The sequence below is a fragment of the Heteronotia binoei genome, chromosome 10 (assembly GCF_032191835.1).
Source record: "Heteronotia binoei isolate CCM8104 ecotype False Entrance Well chromosome 10, APGP_CSIRO_Hbin_v1, whole genome shotgun sequence".
Taxonomy (NCBI): Eukaryota; Metazoa; Chordata; class Lepidosauria; order Squamata; family Gekkonidae; genus Heteronotia; species Heteronotia binoei.
The window spans coordinates 75,095,826-75,115,982 of NC_083232.1; the positions used below are offsets into that span (position 1 = coordinate 75,095,826).

At 39.4% G+C, this 20,157-nt stretch overlaps 1 protein-coding gene across 2 annotated transcripts in view; it reads left to right on the forward strand.

Annotated features, from left to right (window-relative positions):
* The window catches only part of PDCD6IP (programmed cell death 6 interacting protein), a 33,349-nt gene extending 14,161 nt beyond the window's left edge, over positions 1 to 19,188 (forward strand). For both annotated transcript variants that reach the window (XM_060247595.1, XM_060247594.1), the window contains exons 8-18: positions 2,405 to 2,627; positions 8,109 to 8,232; positions 8,503 to 8,680; positions 9,136 to 9,247; positions 12,863 to 13,032; positions 13,766 to 14,014; positions 14,274 to 14,408; positions 15,647 to 15,741; positions 16,286 to 16,421; positions 16,706 to 16,884; positions 18,301 to 19,188. In XM_060247595.1, coding sequence (XP_060103578.1) covers positions 2,405 to 2,627; positions 8,109 to 8,232; positions 8,503 to 8,680; positions 9,136 to 9,247; positions 12,863 to 13,032; positions 13,766 to 14,014; positions 14,274 to 14,408; positions 15,647 to 15,741; positions 16,286 to 16,421; positions 16,706 to 16,884; positions 18,301 to 18,475 — 1,776 coding nt within the window. In that variant the 3' untranslated portion in view covers positions 18,476 to 19,188. The remainder of the gene's footprint in view (positions 1 to 2,404; positions 2,628 to 8,108; positions 8,233 to 8,502; positions 8,681 to 9,135; positions 9,248 to 12,862; positions 13,033 to 13,765; positions 14,015 to 14,273; positions 14,409 to 15,646; positions 15,742 to 16,285; positions 16,422 to 16,705; positions 16,885 to 18,300) is intronic.
* The last annotated feature ends 969 nt before the right edge of the window (positions 19,189 to 20,157 follow it).

Below are 20,157 nucleotides of genomic sequence, written 5' to 3' on the forward strand. Positions count from 1 at the left end.
ACCCACGGTAGTAGTAAATCCTCCTCATGTTTTTCAGTTTGCTCCAAATTACTGAAGAGCATATTTTGGATAATTCTGTTCTTACGCATATATGTTTAGTTTAAAGTGCTGCAATCAAAGCACCCTTATTAGTATGTCAGTGGGACTTAGCTCTTATTCATAACAGCATGATCTGAGACTGTGCCCCAAACCAAGATGATGAATCATGAGAGCGTGTTACACCAATCTAACAAATTTGGCAGGTAGTTACGGCAATCTTGTCCTCTTTCTTCCTCACACTTAGGATTTTCTGATTTGAAGGTTTATGGTTGTCCCACCCTGTTATGTTAATTCATTTTGATGTTGGCTTAGCCCAGGGACTTGAGGGACGAGACAAGATAACCTCCTTATACTTATGAAAATGGCACATGAAAGGCTTTTGGAAATTCAAAAATAAACAAGATATTTTATTCAATGTAGATGAGAGACCGTCAGGTGAAATCAGGGGTAAAATATCTGAGGTGAATCAATAACAACTCTGAGGTATCTTAGGAATTTCAGAAACTTCTGGTTTCTGCAACTTTTGCTAGAAATGTTTCCAGCAAGTGAGAATATTAAGCTTTTTACAAAGTCTAATTATCTTTGAGATGAGAGGCTGTATTTTCAGTGTCTGCTAAACACTTCAGTATACATTCTTGAATTTAACTCACTCTTCAGATTTCAGAAGGCAGAAGTACACTATCAAGAACCCAAAATTCTTCTCTAATCAAACCAAGGATCACTTCTCTCTTTAGAACTTATATCCCTTTTCAACTGGGCAGGGAATTACTTCTTTAAACTAGAAGCTCTGTCTCTTTTTCTCTGTTCCAAATGGAGGTCTCTAGTGATCCTCCCACTTCTCCTTTCCACCTTCGCAATCCTTAGTATTAAACTAAATTCTCTTCAGCTGTCAGTTCCCAACTTTTCTTATCAACTGACACTATCCAATTAAATTCTTTTGATCAGTCTGTCACCCAGAGGCTCTCTGGCTCTGTGAGGCATTGACCCTTCACAGTCTGTCACATGTTTCTACCACACTTATGAGCTTTTCTGTCACAATGGCATTGCCCACATACGGTAACCATTTACTGGCAGATGAGCTGGGAGAAGAATGGTGCTTGGCAAAGACATAGGCCTCTGTTGCCAGACCAGTCTGTTGAGTTTTACAGTAAGACCACCTAAGGCTTAAATACCCTAGGCCTTCTTAAAACCCTGTCTTGGCATTCAGAAGTGCCTCATTTGACTTACTGATCTGTTATAGTCATGTAAAGCTATCTGAAAAAGCACTGAAACAAGTGCTTGGGATTTCCAAGACAACTCCAAAAACTTGCATCCAGTATTTGTTCCACTACCTGGTCAGCCATGCATGCAGAACTTCTACTCACAGAATGTGGGCTGGATGTGTGAGAACACACTCAAAATTGCAATATAGGTTGGGCTTTAAATATTCTAGGCACACAAATGAGTTAAGCAGATTCCACTCAGACAGGTCCCACTTACATCTTCCTTGAAAAACTGCGTTAATGTAGCATCAGGGCAGGACATTGTGAGGATGACACAGCAGATGCTAGGAAGACATTGTACAGTGGAACTTCTTCATGCCTGTCTGCACTTCTGCTATGCCTGGCACAGCAAGGATGAAATCTCTTGCCTTAAAGTTGGCAGTGGCCTTTGAATTCAAGGTGCCTTTCTGTGTTGACATGACAGCAAAGATAATGTATGAAATCTCTATGTGCTCAGTCATTCTATAAAATGTCTGGCTCTGTCTGGTTTCATACTTTCTGTTCCTTTTTCCTTCCCAGAAAAAGGTGGATTTTGCCTGCATTCTGCAGCAGCAGCACTTTATTTTAAAATTACAACTGACCCTTCAGCATAATGAGAAACATGAGTTCTAGAGGTAGTATGCATCTTCAAAGGTTCCAGGAAGAATTGGCGTGCTTGCGTGAGGGAGTTTAACCTACCTCTGACCAGAATGTTTGTGCTGGGAAGCATCTGTGTGACAGGCAGCATTGGATATTTAACTATGCTCATATTTAAAAGAACCAAAATCTGACCTTTTCCTAGAAATTACATGGAACTAATTTTGTATGGTAATAATGTTATATGATCTATTCGGTATATTCTAAGGAATGTTGATGCTGTCCAGACTTCTCCACTGGGCATTATACTTAGCTGTATCTGCTTTGCTGTATCATATTTATTTTATTTGCTACATTTATTAGCCACCTCTCTTCTTTATGGAGTTCAGGGCAGCTTACAACATAGATAAAAATGTCTAAAATCAAATACATTAAAAACAACAACGTAGCATAATGATTGTGTGTTTCTGTTATGGCAAGTGTTATAGCATCTGAGTTTTTAAATATTCTGTTTCTTTTGAATGTAGCATGCTGCTGATCTAGTAAAAACTGTGGCATCTCGCTATGATGAATACATAAGTGTAAAAGACTTGTCTGACAAAATCAGCCGTGCACTCACTGCAGCAAAGAAGGACAATGACTTCATCTACCATGACAGGATTCCTGATCTTAAAGATCTAGAGCCTATTGGGAAAGCCAGCCTTGTGAAAGCTACTCCAGTTGTTGTCCCTCTGAGTCAGAAATTTATTGGTAAGCCACACCTTGCATCCAATATCTGTATGTGGTCTAGCCTATGACTTCAGCAGTTGCATTCTAATTTTGGAGCTAGCTTATTTAGGTTTGTGACCTTTCCCCCTAATAGTCAAGGTAAATTTCTCTTTAAACTTCTCAATGTTGTTATAAGGGAAGTGACTTTATCTTGCAAATGAGAAGCTACTTCTAAGGGGCATATTTGACCTTGAATCCAACTTCAGAACTGTATCTGTTATTGTGAAGATCTGACCTGTGGTGTATTTTGATACCTTTCTAAGAAGCTTTCAGACAGTACAAGCCTTAAGTAATATTTTGCATTCAAGTGCAAACTTTGTTAGTTCTGTTTTAGGTGGAATGGGAATACTGATCCTACTTGTGTGAAGTTAACCCTGTTAGAAAGCCTCAAAAATTCTGCAAATATGGATTGCTGGTAGACAAAGTGTGGCTGTATCTTGCAGACTACAAAGTTTTTGCACACTAGTTGTTCAGTCGCACAGTCGAGTCCGACTCTTTGTGACCCCATGGACAGTCACGCCAGGCCCTCCTGTCTTCCACCATCCTCTGAAGTCTGCTCAAATTCGTGTTTGTTACATCAGTAACACTGTCCAGCCATCTCATCTTTTGCCTTATGTCTTTCCTAGCATCAGGATCTTCTCCAGGGAGTGCTCCCTTTTCATTTGGTGGCCAAAGTATTTGAGCTTGAGCTTCAGCATCTGACCTCCCAGGGAACAATCTGGGTTGATTTCCCTTAGGACAGATTGATTTGCTCTTCTTGCAGTCCAAGGGGACTCTCAAGATTTTTCTCCAGCACTACAGCTCAAAAGCATCTATTCTTCTGCGCTCGACCTTCCTTGTGGTCCAGCTCTCACAGCCATACATTACTGCTGGGAATACCATCGCTTTGACTATACGGACTTTTGTTGGCAGGGTGATGTCTCTACTTTTTATTATATCGCCCAGGTTCGCCATAGCAGTCCTCCCAAGGAGCAAACTTCTTTTAATTTCATGGCTACAGTTACCATCTGCAGTGATCTTGGATTCTGGAAATGTGAAGTCTGTCACTACTTCCATGTCTTTGCCTTCTATTTGCCAGGTGTGATAGGGCCAGATGCCCTGAACTTAGGTTTTTGATGTTAAGTTTCAAGCCTACTTTTGTGCTCTCCTCTTTCACCTTCAACAATAGATTCTTTAGATCCTCCTCACTTTCTGCCATTAGAGTAGTGTCATCTGCATATCTGAAGTTGATGTTTTTCCTGGCAATCTTAATTCTGGCTTGTGCTTCATCCAGGCCAGCATTCCTCATGATGTACTCTGCATATAAATTAAATAAGCAGGGTGACAATATACATCCTTGTCGAATTCCTTTTCCTATTCTAAACCAATCAGTTGTTCCATATCCTGTTCTGACAGTTGCTTCTTGACCCTTATACAGGTTTCTCAGGAGACATGTGAGGTGGTCTGGTACTCCCATCTCTTTAAGGACTTGCCACAGTTTGTTGTGATCCACACAATCAAAGGCTTTAGCATAGTCAATGAAGCAGAAGTAGATGTTTTTCTGATACTCCCGTGTTTTCTCCATAATCCATCGAATGTTGGCAATTTGATCTCTAGTTCCTCTGCCTCTCTGAAACCCAGCTTGAACTTCTGGTAGTTCCCAATCTACATCCTGCTGATGCCTAGCTGTAGGATCTTTAACATGACCTTGCTGACATGTGAAATGAGTGCAATGGTGTGATAGTTTGAACATTCCTTGGCATTACCCTTCTTTGGGATTGGAATATAAACTGATCTTTTCCGGTCCTGTAGCCACTGTTGTGTTTTCCAAATTTGTTGACATAATGTGTGCATCACTTTAACAGCATCATCTTTTAGGACTTTGAATAGCTCAACTGGGATACCATCATCTCCGCTGGCTTTGTTGTTAGTAATGCTTTCTAAAGCCCATTTGACTTCACACTCCAGGATTCTGGCTCAGGGTCATCGATTTCACTGTCATGGTTGTCAGGGACATTGAGATCCTTCTTGTATAATTCTTCTGTATATTCTTGCCACTGCTTCCTGATCTCTTCTGCTTCTGTTAGGTCCCTACCATTTTTGTCCTTTATCATGGCCATCTTTGCACAAACCGTTCCCTTGATTTCTCCAATTTTCTCGAAGAGATCTCTTGTCATTCCCATTCTATTATTTTCCTCTATTGCTTTGCATTGTTCCTTCAGGAAGGCCTCCTTATCTCTCCTTGCTGTTCTCTGGAAATCCGCATTCAGGTGGGTGAATCTTTCCTTTTCACCTTTGCCTTTCGCTTTCCTTCTTTCCTCAGCTATTTGTAAAGCCTCATCAGACAACCACTTTGCTTTCTTGCATTTATTTTTCTTTGGGATGGTGCTGATTGCTGCCTTCTGTACAATGTCACGAACCTCCGTCCATAGTTCTTCAGGCACTCTGTCTATCAACTCTAGTTCCTTAAACCTATTCTTCACCTCCACTGTATATTCATAAGAGATGTGATAAAGGTCAAACCTGAATGGTCTAATGGCTTCCCCAGTTTTTTTCAGTTTGAGCCTGAATTTTGCAATGAATAGCTCATGATCTGAGCCACAGTCAGTTCCAGGTCTTGTTTTTGCTGACTGTAAGGAGCTTCTCCATCTTTGACTGCAGAGTATATAATCAGTCTGATTTCTGTGTTGCCCATCAAGTGATGTCCATGTGTACAGTCACCTTTTAGGTTGTTGGAAGAGGGTGTTCGCTGTGACCAGCTTGTTCTCTTGACAAAACTCTATTAGCCTTTGCCCGGCTTCATTTTGTTCTCCAAGGCCAAACTTGTCAGTTGTTCCGGTTACCTTATGACTTCCTACTTTGACATTCCAGTCACCTATGATGATGACATCTTTTTTTGGTGTTAATTCTAGAAGGTGTTGTAGATCTTCATAGAACTGGTCCACTTCAGCCTCTTCTGCATCAGTGGTTGGGGCATAGACTTGGATTTCTGTGTTATTGAATGGTTTGCCTTGGATACGGACAGAGATCATTCTGTCATTTTTTAGATTGTATCCCATTACTGCCCTCCTCAGTCTCTTGTTAACTATAAAGGCCGCACCATTTCTTCTTTGGGTCTCTTGCCCGCAATAATAGATGTAGTGATCCTCTGAGTTAAATTCATCCATTCCTGTCCATCTAAGTTCACTGATTCCCAAGTTGTCAATGTTCAGTCTTGCCATCTCTTGTTTGACCACATCTAGCTTACCTTGATTCATAGATCTTACATTCCACGTTCCGATGCAGTATTTTTCTTTGCAGCATTGGACTGTTCTTTCACCATCAGGCACATCCACAGCTGAGGGTCCTTTGGCCCAGCCGGTTCACTCTTTCTGTGGTTTCTTGAACACTCTTCCCCAGTAGCATATTGGGCACCTTCTGACCTGGGGGGCTCATCTTCCAGCACCATATCTTTTAGCCTTTTGTTACTGTTCATGGAGTTTTCTTGGCAAGGATACTGGAGTGGTTTGCCATTTCCTTCTCCAGTGGATCACATTTAGTCTGGATTCTCAGCTGTGCCCTATCCATCTTGGGTGGCCCTGCATGGCATAGCCCGCAGCCTCATTGAACCACGCAAACCCTCTTGCCACGTCAAGGCAGCAATCCATGAGAGAGTGCACCCTTGATATAGGTCTAAATCCCAGGACTACTTGTGCAGCAGGTATCACATGTTTGCTTTGGCACATGTGATGATGATGCCACAGATCTCACTGCTGCTCACTCAGGATACCTGATATGATTGTAGACACACATTATTTGAACTCTATCGTGGACTTCCTACTCAAAGCCTGTTAAAAAATACCTATGTGTTAGAATGTTTGCAGTCTGTTACCTCCTATGCATTGGGTTTTGGTCTGCCATCTAGAGGTTTTTACGCAGGGACTGAGTGGTTGCCTGGCAACAGGAGGGGAAGTAAACTCCAAGAGGAATAGAGAGAAGAAGCTGAGGCATTTTACCCTGGTGAAAGTGGAGAATTTTTGTGAAACAGGCATTCCAGAGAAGGATAGTCTTTGGAAGGGATGGGGAGAAGAATAGTGATAGAGGAGGGGCCATTGTCTGGTTTGGGCCTCAGATTCACTGTGCTCATATCACTTGAGGGGAAGAAAACCTGTTTTTCCATTTTGAACAAAAGGGTGACCTTCCCAGAGATTTGGACCTTTCCTGGGCTTTGTGAGTCTGATCCAGAGACTTATTTCTCACCTCATCTTGATTTGGGGACTATTCAGCTACATTGTTGAAATTTTCAGTTCTTTACCTTTGTTAATTACCTTTAGTTATGCAGAGTTGAGGTCCTTGAAAAGGGGACATCCAAACCTGGCCTTTCTGAGGCTAAAGGGGTTACAATACTATTGTGACACTTAAAGAAATCCAAACTATAATCCACACAGGCCCGTAGCCTAAAATTTTAGGTGTGGGAGCCCAGGGAATAAAATTTTAGGTGGAAGGGCCCTGGGGCCCAAAATAACATCGCACACTTTAAAAATTAAAAAGGAGAGTGGTGGCGGCAGCAAGGGCGGTGAGAGCAACAGGGAGAGTGGGGGCGGCGAAAACGGGGCAGCGAGAGCGGCGGGGAGAAGACCATAGATTTATACCCCGCCCTTCTCTCTGAATTAGAGACTCAGAGCGGCTTACAATCTCATATATCTTCTCCCCCCACAACAGACACCCTATGAGGTGGGTGGGGGTGAGAGGGCTTTCACAGCAGCTGCCCTTTCAAGGACAACTCCTGCGAGAGCTATGGCTGACCCCAGGCCATTCCAGCAGCTGCAAGTGGAGGAGTGGGGGATCAAACCCGGTTCTTCCAGATAAGAGTCCATGCACTTAATCACTACACTAAAACTGACTGGAGAGCAGGGGGCAGCAAAAACAGGTGGCGGGAAGAGTGGGGGTAGTGAAAACCAGAGGCGAGAGCAGCAGGGAGAGTGGGGAAAGAAAAAATGGGCAGTGGGGAGAGCGGGAGAGGCATAAACGGGCGGCGGGGACAGCGGGGGAGGCAGAAACAGGGGAAGCAAGAATGTGGGGAGAGCTGTGACAGCGAGTGCGGCAGGGAAAGGAGGGGCCATACAAATGGAAGTGGGGTTTGGGTGGAGTGACCTGGCCCCCCCAGCCCCCCACGTAGCTAAGGGCCTGACTCCACACCTTTCATCCAGACAGTTGCTTCTTATCTCAGTATTCAAAAGAAGATTAGATGAACTTCAAGTTACAGTGTAGGTAGGGTCTCTGACCTAAGGAAAGTCCTCCTCAGACTCTGGTAAATCTTACATTGGAATGAGATTTCCAACAGCTACTATGCTGTTGTTAGGTTATTAGTTTTTGGCAGGGCCAGGAGAAGTGGTCGCTTTCCTTTGCAGATGACAGTGGTTTTATTTTAAGGTGCGGAGAGAACGGGAATTTAAAGATTGTGGGAATTTTTTTTGGTCTTGTTTAATAGCATTTTAATTACAGATTTGTTTGAGAAGATGGTTCCTCTGGCTGTACAGCAGGCTCTTACCCTCTACAACCAAAGAAAGGCAGATTTAGTGAACAGATCCATTGCACAGATGAGAGAGGCCACCAATCTGGCAAATGGGTGAGTAGATTATTCCAGTGTCTACCTTTTCTAAATCATTTTTAAAAGAGCTCTTAATTTAAAATTTAAGTATTTTGCATGGGGCAGGAAGCAGTATCTGTAACTTAGTTTACTTCCAAACACCTGTCATGGGGGGTGGAGTGGAGGATACCAAAGAGAGTTGGTACCAAGTTGTAATGCAATTATAAAAAATGATAATTATAAGAGTTAGTATTTTATAACTTTGCAAGTCATTTTGTTTCAAGTTTAAAACGAGAGTTTCTTCTTTAGAGTGTTGGCATCCCTCAATCTCCCTGCTGCTATTGAGGATATATCTGGAGATAGTGTTCCTCAGTCTATTCTGCAGAAGTCAAAGTCTGTGATTGAACAGGGAGGTGTGCAGACAATTGATCAGTTGATGAAAGATCTTCCTGAATTGCTACAGAGAAACAGAGAGATTCTGGATGAGGTAAAGTTATAATACTTGAAGTTAAAAGTGTTGGCAGATTGAATTCCCTTTTGCCTTGGCTGTGGAATGAACTGAGTTGATAGCATCTCTCACACCTTACAGAGTGTGTTTTGTGAGGGTAAAATGAAGGTGGGGAGAAAGAAGTTGTAAGCTGCTTTGTGTCTTCATTGGGAAGAAGAGTGTAGGGAATAAAAAGCAAAATGAAATTTCACTTGTTTGGAAGATACTAGATTGCTGGACCGATAGAAGTGGATTGCTTTTGATTGTTACGAGGCTTCTATTGGGGATTTGGGGGGAAGGTAGGGAAAAAGGCCGTCAGTTCTGATCCTGCAATTTGATAGGCATTGTAGTTCCAGTGTTGCTTCCTTGTTAATAAATTGCTGTTCGTGAGTTTAAATTGTTTTAATGACTTGAAGTTGTTTTGTAATTAAAGTAATTTGTCTTCACTGTAAAAGTCTTTAAGGATACTAGATGAAGAAGAAACAACAGACAATGAGCTGAAAAACAAGTTCAAGGAACGTTGGCAAAGAACACCATCAAATGATCTTTACAAACCTTTGAGGGCAGGTAATATTTATGTTGTCATTGTCTTCGTCTTTTTGTTTGCAGTGCATAAATTAGCATGTAGCTAGATTATTTGATTCTAATCTGCTTTGGAGTTATTCTCTAGTAAGGCTTCCAGAAAAACCAGCAAGAGAAAGCAATATAAAAGCACCTGGACTCTAATATTATGGTGCCGGATAAATAGCACCACTGTATTGTTTTAACTTTTTATAATAATTTATATTTGTACTTATACTATTATTGATTTTATCTATTATTATGATATCACGATTCCGTATCATGTCCTGTAAGCCGCCCTGAGCCTGCCTTGGCGGGGAGGGCAGGGTATAAATAAAAATTTTACTTTTTTTACTTTTTGCAACTGATGCTGCTGGATTCCTCTTGGGCTAGTTACTGGCATTTCTGACAAAAGTGGCTGCAGACAGCATGATTTTAATGAAATCTTGTAAAAAAATTCTTAATAATTCTGCTGAATGTGTGATAAAGGTCCTACTTATCTTTCACAGATTGGCAAGCTATTCAGATGGAAGACCATTTATTAGTTTGATAATTCTGTGTTCATAATGGTGAAGGAAGGACAAGTTTGTGGATTTTAATTTGGTTAATAGAGGAGTCGGGCATTTTGCCCCCAAATGTTGATGGATTTTTAAAACCAAAGGTCCTTGAGGAATGCATTCCTACTCTTAGTATAGTTCCTTCAGGAACAATTTCTAACCCAGATTAGAATATGAAATGGTTGTTGAAAAGCAACAGTATCTGGAAATGCCATGTAGTATTTACTCCAGGTTTTATTTATATAAAACATATGTGTGGTACTTTTTCATCTGATTTAAGGGTTCCCCAAGGTAGTGAGTAATTGCAACATAAAAACAAGCTTTAAAATAAAGAATTTATGTAAACATATTGGAACAGACAAATAAATAGGAAGGAGGGCTACTGAAAGTTTGTGAGGAAATGCCAAATAAGTCTTAACTTGTGGCATAAGATAGTGAGAGGTGGACAAACTATTGAGAAATGACTTCACAGATTTTTAACTGTCTTGATTTTACTTCAAAATTTGCAGTACTACTTCAGTAGTTTACTTAAACAAGGACACAATTTTGAAGTAATTGAATTTGTTAAAACGTGCCTAGAAATAAGAACGAAGCTATTTCTAATTAATATTATGTCCTAAGATAGGATGAATGGCAGGAACACCATACCACATTGTTGGTAAATAATCACTTATCCATAATTTTACTTCCTACTGCAGGAAGTGACTTTCAGCCAATCAGGCAAATGTCAGATGCAACGAAAGTAGTAGCAATGAATACTGTCTCTACCACAAAGCAACTGAAGTTGATTTGTTTCTAGGAAAATGTATCCAGAAACACGAGCCCTCTGTATCAAATGGATGCATGTATGTGTACAGTGATGTTAGATTTAATTATCTCTCTGTTGAAGGCTGTCTCTGTGGCTTAACAAGTTTAAGAAAATACTGCATCATCTCCAAAAGCCTTAAAACCCTGTACAAAGCATAGGCAAAGGTTTGTCCAAACTACTTCCAGCAGGAAGAAATACTAGTGGCTCTCTCAGATACCCTTTGGAAAAACTGAAAGCTAATTGGCTTATTCTTCTTTGTAGTCTCTGTGCATCATACATATAGCATATACAGAGTCTACCTCAGAACCTGTAAGAGCTATAAAATTTTGAGTGCAAGCTTCCTGACCCACAGCAGCTGCTCATTGCATACCCGGAGTTGGTGGAGCCATGCTCATTTGTCAATTCTTACGTTAATTTTTGGAAAATAATTGAGAAACAATATAAGGGAAATACAGAAAGGAAAAAAGGGGTCACATTATATAATTATATATGTCAAAGATAAGTTATATATATTAAACTTTAAAATACAGAAAATATTCCTCCCCAACATCTCATTTCATTTATTCAATTTATACCCTGCCCTACCACCAAAACGGGCTCCAGGCAGCTTACATAATTAAAACCATCAGAAATAAAACAATACATAGTATCAACAATTAATAGCAAAAAGCCTCATGCCACATGTTATATCAAAGTAAGTAACCCCAGAGACTCCGGTGTCCAAATAATATCAGAAGGCAGTAAAGGCACTGGGAAGGGGCTATGGACAGGACATCCCCTTTGTTACATTAAAATTTTGTTAGGATACTGTCTATAATATTCAATAGTACTTCTATTGGAGTACATTTATAATTCAACATTTTATATTTCAGGGTTCATAATCTGTTTTGCAGCTGCATTATTAATTTCATAATTGCTACATACACAGTATCGCATGCATTTTCCTCTTCTGCATACTTGCTGATACTTTAAACAAATAGGTACTATAGCAAAAATACAGAAGCAAAGTCTGTTCTGTATCTCCTAATAAGAAACTAGAAGATGTTTCTCCACAAAGGCTTACACACATTTATCTTTAGGATGCTACATTTAAAACTGATTCCCATTCTGCTTCTTCATTACAGTACGTTTATAATACTTTAAACTACTTTTCAGTCTAAATTTATCTCCTGCATGCATAATATACACTCCCATTTTTCCTCAGATTTTGCAGTTGAACTGTTTCTCAGGTTGTAAATTTTGCCATTACTGCATATTTGGCAAGTTCATTTTCCCATTCTTCTATGTACTGACAGACATCTAGTTTCCATTATGCTGTGTAGATAATTCTAGCCAAAGGGTGGCCAAATTGTGGCTCTTTTACACATACTGTATGGCTCTTGAAGCCTCCATTGCCCCACTGGCTGGCTAGGAGAAAGTATTTGTCTCTTTAAATCACTTCTCCACGCCAAGCCAGCTGGCATTTAAAGTTAAAGTTGCTTTCATTCTACCTCCCCATATATTTCCTTCCTTCCTGCAGCTCTTAGACAATTGACATTTATGTCTTGCAGCTCTCAGACATCTGTCATTTATTCTATGTGGTTCTTACATTAAGCAAGTTTGGCCACCCCTGTTTTAGCCACTGTCACCATGAATTTGAATATCCCTTGCAGAATATCCTTTGGTAACTTATTAGGCAATATACCTAGTAGCATATTCTTGGGAATTTGAACTTTAATGTATTTTGCATTTTAACATGCATTTCCTTCCAGTATCTTTTTGCTTTTTTACATGTCCATCACACATAGAATAAGGTTCCATCTATATCTTGACATTTTCATTATTTTCCTTTGTAGGTTTTATTTGCTTTATCAATATGCTTTGGAATTATATACCATCATTAACTGCCTTTTAATCAGCTTTCAGACTCAAACTGGTATTCTTCAAGTGGTCACCTGTGCAGTCACACAATGTGCCCTGACTTCCTTTCAACAGGTGTATCTAATTTACCTAGTCTGCTGTTTCATTGGGAATAACTGATTTGTGAGCACATCTCTAGCCATTCTGGATATTCTAATTAGTGTATTCCTTGTCCGTTAGGCAGTGGGAAATATACATTGGAGCAGGAATGAGCTACGTGAAATCCTAACCCCATCAGTGAAATTTAGTAGTAGATTATTCCAGGCTATCTCCATTTTGCTAATATGAGTACAGTACAGCACTCAGTTTGTTGCATTAATGCCTTTGAAGATAACATTTTCTTTTATATTCTTCTAGAGGGAGCCAATTACCGTAATATCTTGGATAAAGCTGTGCAAGCTGACAAACAGGTTAAAGAACGTTACCAGTCTCATCGAGAAACAATTTCACTGTTATGTAAGCCAGAGGAAGAACTGAATGCAGCAATTCCTTCAGCAAATCCGGCAAAAACTATGCAGGGGAGTGAGGTAAGAAAATGAAGAGTTCTGCGCTAATGACAAAATTAGGTATTAGGAAATCTTAATAACCAATCTGGTTTAATGTGTTGACACAGCTGATGGCAATCTGGGAGACTGTTTGAAATCTAGAGATAACATTTCCAAAATTTGATCATTTCTGTAAGATGCTGTTTATGTTTCGTTGAAGCGGCTCTTCCATGGATTTGCCTCCACGCTGCTGTAATATTTAAAGATCTGCCACAATCCTAAAAGGACCAGCAGTGTGGATCCTTGCTACTCAGTCATTGTTCAGTCCTAGCTGGGCAGTGGTTATTACATGTTTAAGGACTCATGAGGTTAGTCTTATCCACACTATGATGTGTATTTAAATATCATAGCAGTATAATGGGATGAACCTATGGAAAAGCAGCTCCAATAGAGTTGCTTTGAAGGGTTATTTTAATTAAGATGTCCTTATATGTTCCCTTCACATTTTTTTCCAAACGTGTATTCTATGATTTGAGAGCTTTTCGTTTGCCTTTTCAAGCACAAGGCTTATTTAAAAAGGAACCTCAGGAATTTTATATGGTTTGTTAGTCATTCTGCTCACTTTCTTGCTCATTTTTGACGCCGCTGAAGTGGAGAACTCTTGCACCCAGAAGCATAGCTACAGGCTCCTCTAAGATGCAAAGTAGAAAATAACAAATTTGTAATACTGGCTCAAATAACAAGCACAGAAGATAACTTTAATTCTGTTTCCTAGGTGGTTAATGTCCTAAGATCTTTGCTGTCTGTTCTGGATGAAGTAAAAAGGGAGAGAGAACAACTTGAGAATGATTTGAAATCAGTGAATTTTGATATGACAAGTAAATTCCTAACAGCACTTGCACAAGATGGTGCTGTAAATGAAGAAGCCATTTCTGTGACTGAATTAGATAATCTGTATGGCAGTCTCACCCATAGAGTACAAGAGTCTCTGAAAAAACAGGAGGAACTACTCAACAGCATTCAGGTATCTAGTATACATTGTAAAACATTCCAAGGACAACCACTGGCATAATAGCTGTTTCATTGATTTAAAAGCCATCCCATCGATTAGACATTTTCACCTTGAGACAGAGAATTGTCGAACATTTGCTTCTGTAATTCAAATGCAGAGCACTCTTGTACAAGCTAAATAGTATGCAATTCATATTTCTTTTATGCTAGCAAAGAACAATTGTGCACTTGGGAAAACATGTTCATTTAACTCTGTCTTTTCCTCTTGACAGAATTCGCATCAGGAATTTTCTACGATGAAGCAATCAAATAATGAATCCAATTTAAGGGAAGAGGTTTTAAAGAACTTAGCTGTAGCCAATGACAACTTTGTGGAGCTTGTTGCCAACCTGAAAGAAGGAACAAAGGTATAAGTAGTATGACACAGTATGTTTATGCGGTTGGGACCAGCAATTCCACAGCTTTATTCTGTGCTTGCTGTGGCTTACTCAAAGAACAAACTTCCAGTACTTTTGAATACCACTTATTGGTAAGGGGGAGGTAGAAGCTTCTTGCCTGCATTTGTGCACCTTATGGAAAGGAATACAAATTTTAAATTTCAGATTTTGGAACTTTAGAAGTGGTGACATTTCAGGAGCATTGTAGGTGATATTGGGATTGAAATGGCCACATGAATGTACAAGCTTTTAATGTCAATAATGAAAGACAAATAATAAATGAAAAGGTATAGCCAGGTTTTAAAAAACAGGATTTTTCCAGGTGATACAGACTTTAGAATTGCTGAAAATCTATCCTTCTAGCTTCATTCAGGAAACTGGTAAACAGAAATGTTGATTGAAGATGGACTTGTGTGTGTATCTCATCAGCATACCAGGTTATCTGTTGTTCAGGAGAGAGACTGTTGCCAGATCTTTCTAGAAAGGCATCCTGTATGCCATTTCAATTTGTGCAAGGTACCTTTATAGACAGTTTGCTCTCAAGATGCCATTTGAAAGCATTTGATTTACCAAGGTTAAGTAGAAAGTAGCGTTTATTAAAAGGATTTCTCCCCACTCTAACATGGGATTCCCAGGGCAGTTTACAAAACGAATGTCTTCAAATCTGCAAAACCATTCATTTGATAGCAACTACAGTTTTGAATCCAAGCATGCTAAATTTGAGTCACAGATCTTATTTAGGGTTCAATCAGCCAGAATGTTATCAAGCACAAATGAGAATTCATGGCCATATTTCATATCACAGTAATTACTAAAAGTAGATTAATATTTTGCTACATATTTGACAATATTTGTTTTCTTATAAAATGTTTTGGACTGAGCTATATTTGAGAATGGCCATGTAGAACCCAGATTGGAGATGGGAACCCAGAACGTCTTAAATAATGTGCTTGGCCTCTCAAATCCCATGCTGATTCTTTGGAGTACTTGTGTTAAAACATATATTGAAATGCATCATGTGCTTGCAAAATGTAGCCTCATATTTATGGCATTCTGTTTCAGAAAACACTGCTTGCATTTTCTAGTGTCAGAAACTTCTATGAAGTGTGAAATACTTTGTTGCAATCAGTTTTTCCATGAAAACCACTTCAAATGTCAACATTCAAAACAGTAAAATGTTTCACAGATATATGTTATTTATTTCCTAGTTCTATAATGAGCTGACTGAAATCCTTCTGAAGTTCCAAAACAAATGCAGTGACATTGTGTTTGCACGCAAAACAGAAAGAGATGAACTTCTGAAGTAAGCTTTCCTGTACTTTCAGATATACTTAATAAAATTTGCATGATTTTATTGCTTTTGAAAGAACAATGTAATCTATTAAGAGTGTTTGCCAGCTTCTGAAGAAAAATTGATTAATAATTGATAAGAGCACTTGTTTCCTATGTATAGAACTGTACAATACTGTAAGGTAGTACAGATGGTTGTCTTGTTGATCCCAAAGAATAAGATATGTAAGAAATTGAATTATTTTTCTCATTGGGCCCAATTTAGGTGCAGAAATATTTAGTCATTCTTATTTCATACATCTTGGGCAAAAGCTGGAGGGAAATTGACACATTTCACCCATAGATTATGGATTCAAGCCAGTGCTTGAGGTCCAAAGTACAGTAATCTAAGTAGAGGTCTATTACTGACCCTATTAATTAATCAGTTTTAGCTTTCCCTGTTACATGGGCTGAATTCTAGATATAAAGCATGAGCATCAGATATTGTCTACATTAAACAAAAGGGTATGGAATAAATGTTTTCCAGATTTGATGGAAAATATTTTTATCTTTTTAAGAGACTTGCAGCAAAGTATTGCTAGAGAACCCAGTGCCCCTTCTTTTCCTTCTGTGCCTGCATATCAAACGGGTCCTGCTGGAGGAAACAAACCGCCTGCATCGTCTGCTCCAACCCCGGCCCCCAGAACCATGGTGGTAAGAAAGAATAACAATGTAACAATATGATTGATTGTAGCACAAGTTAACAAAACCAGCCTTGTTTATTAAGGTGTTGAAATATAGCTAGAATTCCTTTTAAATGAGACAGAAGCTGTTCTGTAGTAGCTACTAATAGCACTCTTTGCAGCTTGACCACTATACTTCTGTTGCGCTCAGCATTTCTTTAATTTTTTTAAATAGCAAAATTACTTAAACATCACAAATGTAAAATATGTGCCTCTATTCTAGAGTTTCTCTAACTTTCACCTTCTTGTTTATAGTCTAGTAAGCCACAGCCACCAGCACGTCCTCCACCGCCGATGATTTCTACAGCCAGTACACTCTCAGCTCCCACTCCAGCTGTCTCTGGGACAACAGTTGCTCCAGCTAGTTCTGCAGCCAGCACAGCACATTCACAGGCTCAGGGACCGCCATATCCCACTTACCCAGGCTACCCCGGGTAAGCTTGCAAGGATAGTTAAGAAATATCTTGACACTGCTAGAATTTCAGAGAAGAGCTCTGGATGGTTAAGGAATAGTTGTATGATGATTAAGATGTAATAAGAAATAAAATCAGTTAAAATATCTTCTCAATGCAGACCAGAGCCCTGCTTGGCCAGAAAAGACTTTTTCCCTGGGAGGAGTACTGTGCAAGGTGGTAGGATGCAGTCCACTGTTGCTTCCATTGGTGTGCTCAGGTTCTATTAAAAATGAAATCTTAGTATTTCAGTTTAAAAGTATTTTGGAGAATAGTGACTAGAATTGACATTTAGAAGTTTGGGCACCTTGTGGATTTGACATAATTGTTGCTTTGGCCTGTTGTTCTTAGGTGTTAAAATCCCATTGGTTTTGGGAAAAGAATTTAATACCAAAATTAAATGTCTCAGATTCAGCTAAGATTGAAAAGTGTTTCACTTCGTTAGATCACTGGCATTTTAAATAGCTTCTGTGGTAATTCTTATACTGACAGAAAGAATCTGCAACTTTGTTGCAGCTTTCAGGATTGTAGATTGAGCTGCCTTTCACTTTGCATAATGGCAAACTTGAGTACTTTCATAGGTATTTTTTTGATGAGGCATATAAAATACAGTGCTTCTGTGTCTGCCACCTAGAAGCAGCATGATAAAATGCATACATGTTTTTGATAATCCAGGACAAAGAGAAATAAATGCTAAAAAATATAATGATAATGATGAGCTGAAACTTGAGGGGCCTTCCAGAAGGCTTAACACTGCTTATTGGTGGCAGCAGTTGTACTTCCTACTGCTGCTACCAGATAGAATTTTGTCCTGTTTTAAACTAAAAGATGCCAGAGTGAAAAAGGAAGCACTGCTGTTACTTTGTTGCTTCCAGCTGCCATATTCTTCCCCTTTATTTAAAACCAAAGAGATTAGGGTGAGGGCAAGAACCATTGCTTCTACCATTACACAGCCAGAACTGCTTTACTATGCAGTGTCACTGTTAGGCTAAAACAGTCACAGCTACCAGATAATGAGAAGGATGCCTGAAAAAGCTCTTAAGTTTAATCCTATGACTACCTGCCACATGGGGGAGAAGAATTATTATTAATAGAGAATTGAAACTGGTAACTGGAATCTGTTTAAAAAATGGATTGTAATCCCAAAATATTTCATAACATTGGCATTATACTTCTCACCTTTTAAAAGAGTTTCTGGTTAACATTGGTGTGTTACTTTTGTTACCACTGTCAGCAAAGAATTGATGAATTAAAGTGGTTATGCTAGCTTTGCTTTATGCTAGAGGAGTCCATTTTGGGTTATGCTAGCTTTGGGGGATGCCCATGAGTTTCACTGTCATGGTTATAAACAGTATGTTAACCAATTTGTTCTGCCATTTGTGGCCCTTGTTTTTACAGGTATTGCCAGATGCCTTTACCGATGGGATACAATCCTTATATGTATGGCCAATACAATTTGCCGTATACACCTTCACCTGTATACCAAAATCCTGGACAGACACCATACCCTGGACCTCAGCAACCTGGATACCCTTACCCACAACAACCTGGATACCCTTATCCACAGCAATAACATATCTGCAAAGATGTACTGCTTGTTATAGCTAAAAGTATCTTGCAATAAGCATACTAAATCTTTTTGTTCCAGTTAGTGTACCTCACTCTATTGAAGACAGTCTGTAACTTCTCTCTCTGGCTAAATACTCAAAAGTTGTGCTTGCGGTTGGATTCTGACTGTGTTAAACCTTTTGAGGGATTTACAAGCTGCTGCAGTTTATGGACAGAATTATATAACAGCAAAGTTCATTGGTACATAAGCTGCTCTTTAAATTAGACCAAAATGTTTCTTCACAGTAATCATTATTTGCTATAAATAGCAACTGGAGTTCTTCACAGCAATGTTAAAAAGCACTGGGGTGTGATCTATGCTACAAAACTAAATAAGAGTTTCTTCTATATTATGTTGGTTTGTATCTTGGATTTGAAGTTTAGTTTACCAATATGCTATTTTTGTCTAATCAAGGCATTGTAAATCATAAGCGCAAAATAAAATTGCATAGGAATGCTCTAAAATCTTCCAACACTCGATGATATTGCCAGTGTTGTTGGCTTCTGAAGTTTGAAGGCACTCATCAGCGCTGGTTTTTGAAGCTTGAAGCTTCTGCTGCAAGTCGAGGTTAGTTGTACTCAGTTCCTGTTATATAAAAGCAATTCCATAAATCAAGATGTTGTGATGTTATCTTAAAATGAGACACACAAAATAAAAGATATTTTTATTGAACCTTTCATATGACTAGCTTTTGAATTTCAAAGTATTCATCAGGGATGAATTTCTGTGTATGTGCTGACAGGTAAAATAGCTGAAATGTGATGGGAGACCTCCAAGAAATTCCAGGGTTGCTATGCAGAGGAGGAAGAGTTGGTGTTTTATACCTTGCTTTTCTCTGCTTTAAGGAGTCTGAGTGGCTTACAAGATCTTTTCCTTCCTCTCCCCGCAATAGGCACCTTGTGATGTAGGTGGGGCTGTGAGAACTCTGAGAGAACTGTTTCCCACAGTCGCCTAGCAAGCTTCATGTGGAGGAATTGGCAAATTAATCCTGGTTGTTCAGATTACAGTCCTCTGCTCTTAACCACTACTCCATGCAGTTGATGGCAGACCACCTCCAAAAGACTTTGCCTTGAAAACCCTGTGGGGTCTCCGTAAGTTAGCTGTGACTTGAAGCTGCTTTCCGTCACCACTGTCTTAGAGGCAGGCCATTTCTGAATGAAGTTACACCTCTTGCATAGCTATTTTATTATAGCACTCTTACTTGCAGGGATAATTTTAAGAAGGGAGGGGGAGAGGCAGGGTGGCAGCAGCTCTGTTGCAGGTCAGCCCCCAGCCAGAAGTAATTATGGCCACACTGCACATGACGCAGCACTACCACCTCCCCATTACTTTGGAGATCTACGAGCAGCCTAAAAGAGGGGGGAGAAGAGAAAACTTAAGAACCCAGAAAGTCAAATGAATCCTAATTAAACGGTTCAGTATTAAAACAGCGAAATATAGAACATAAATATATATCAATTATACAAAAATGCATGTATTTAATACAAAATAGTTGACATAGGCCCAAATATAGCCTCAATTCAGATAAAAACCAACCAGTAATCTCAAACTGTGACCTGACTGATGCGTTTTGACCCTATGGCCTTCTTCAGTGGTCAAGCATAGTTATTACACATTAGTTCCAGACATTGCTAAGTGGTCAATAT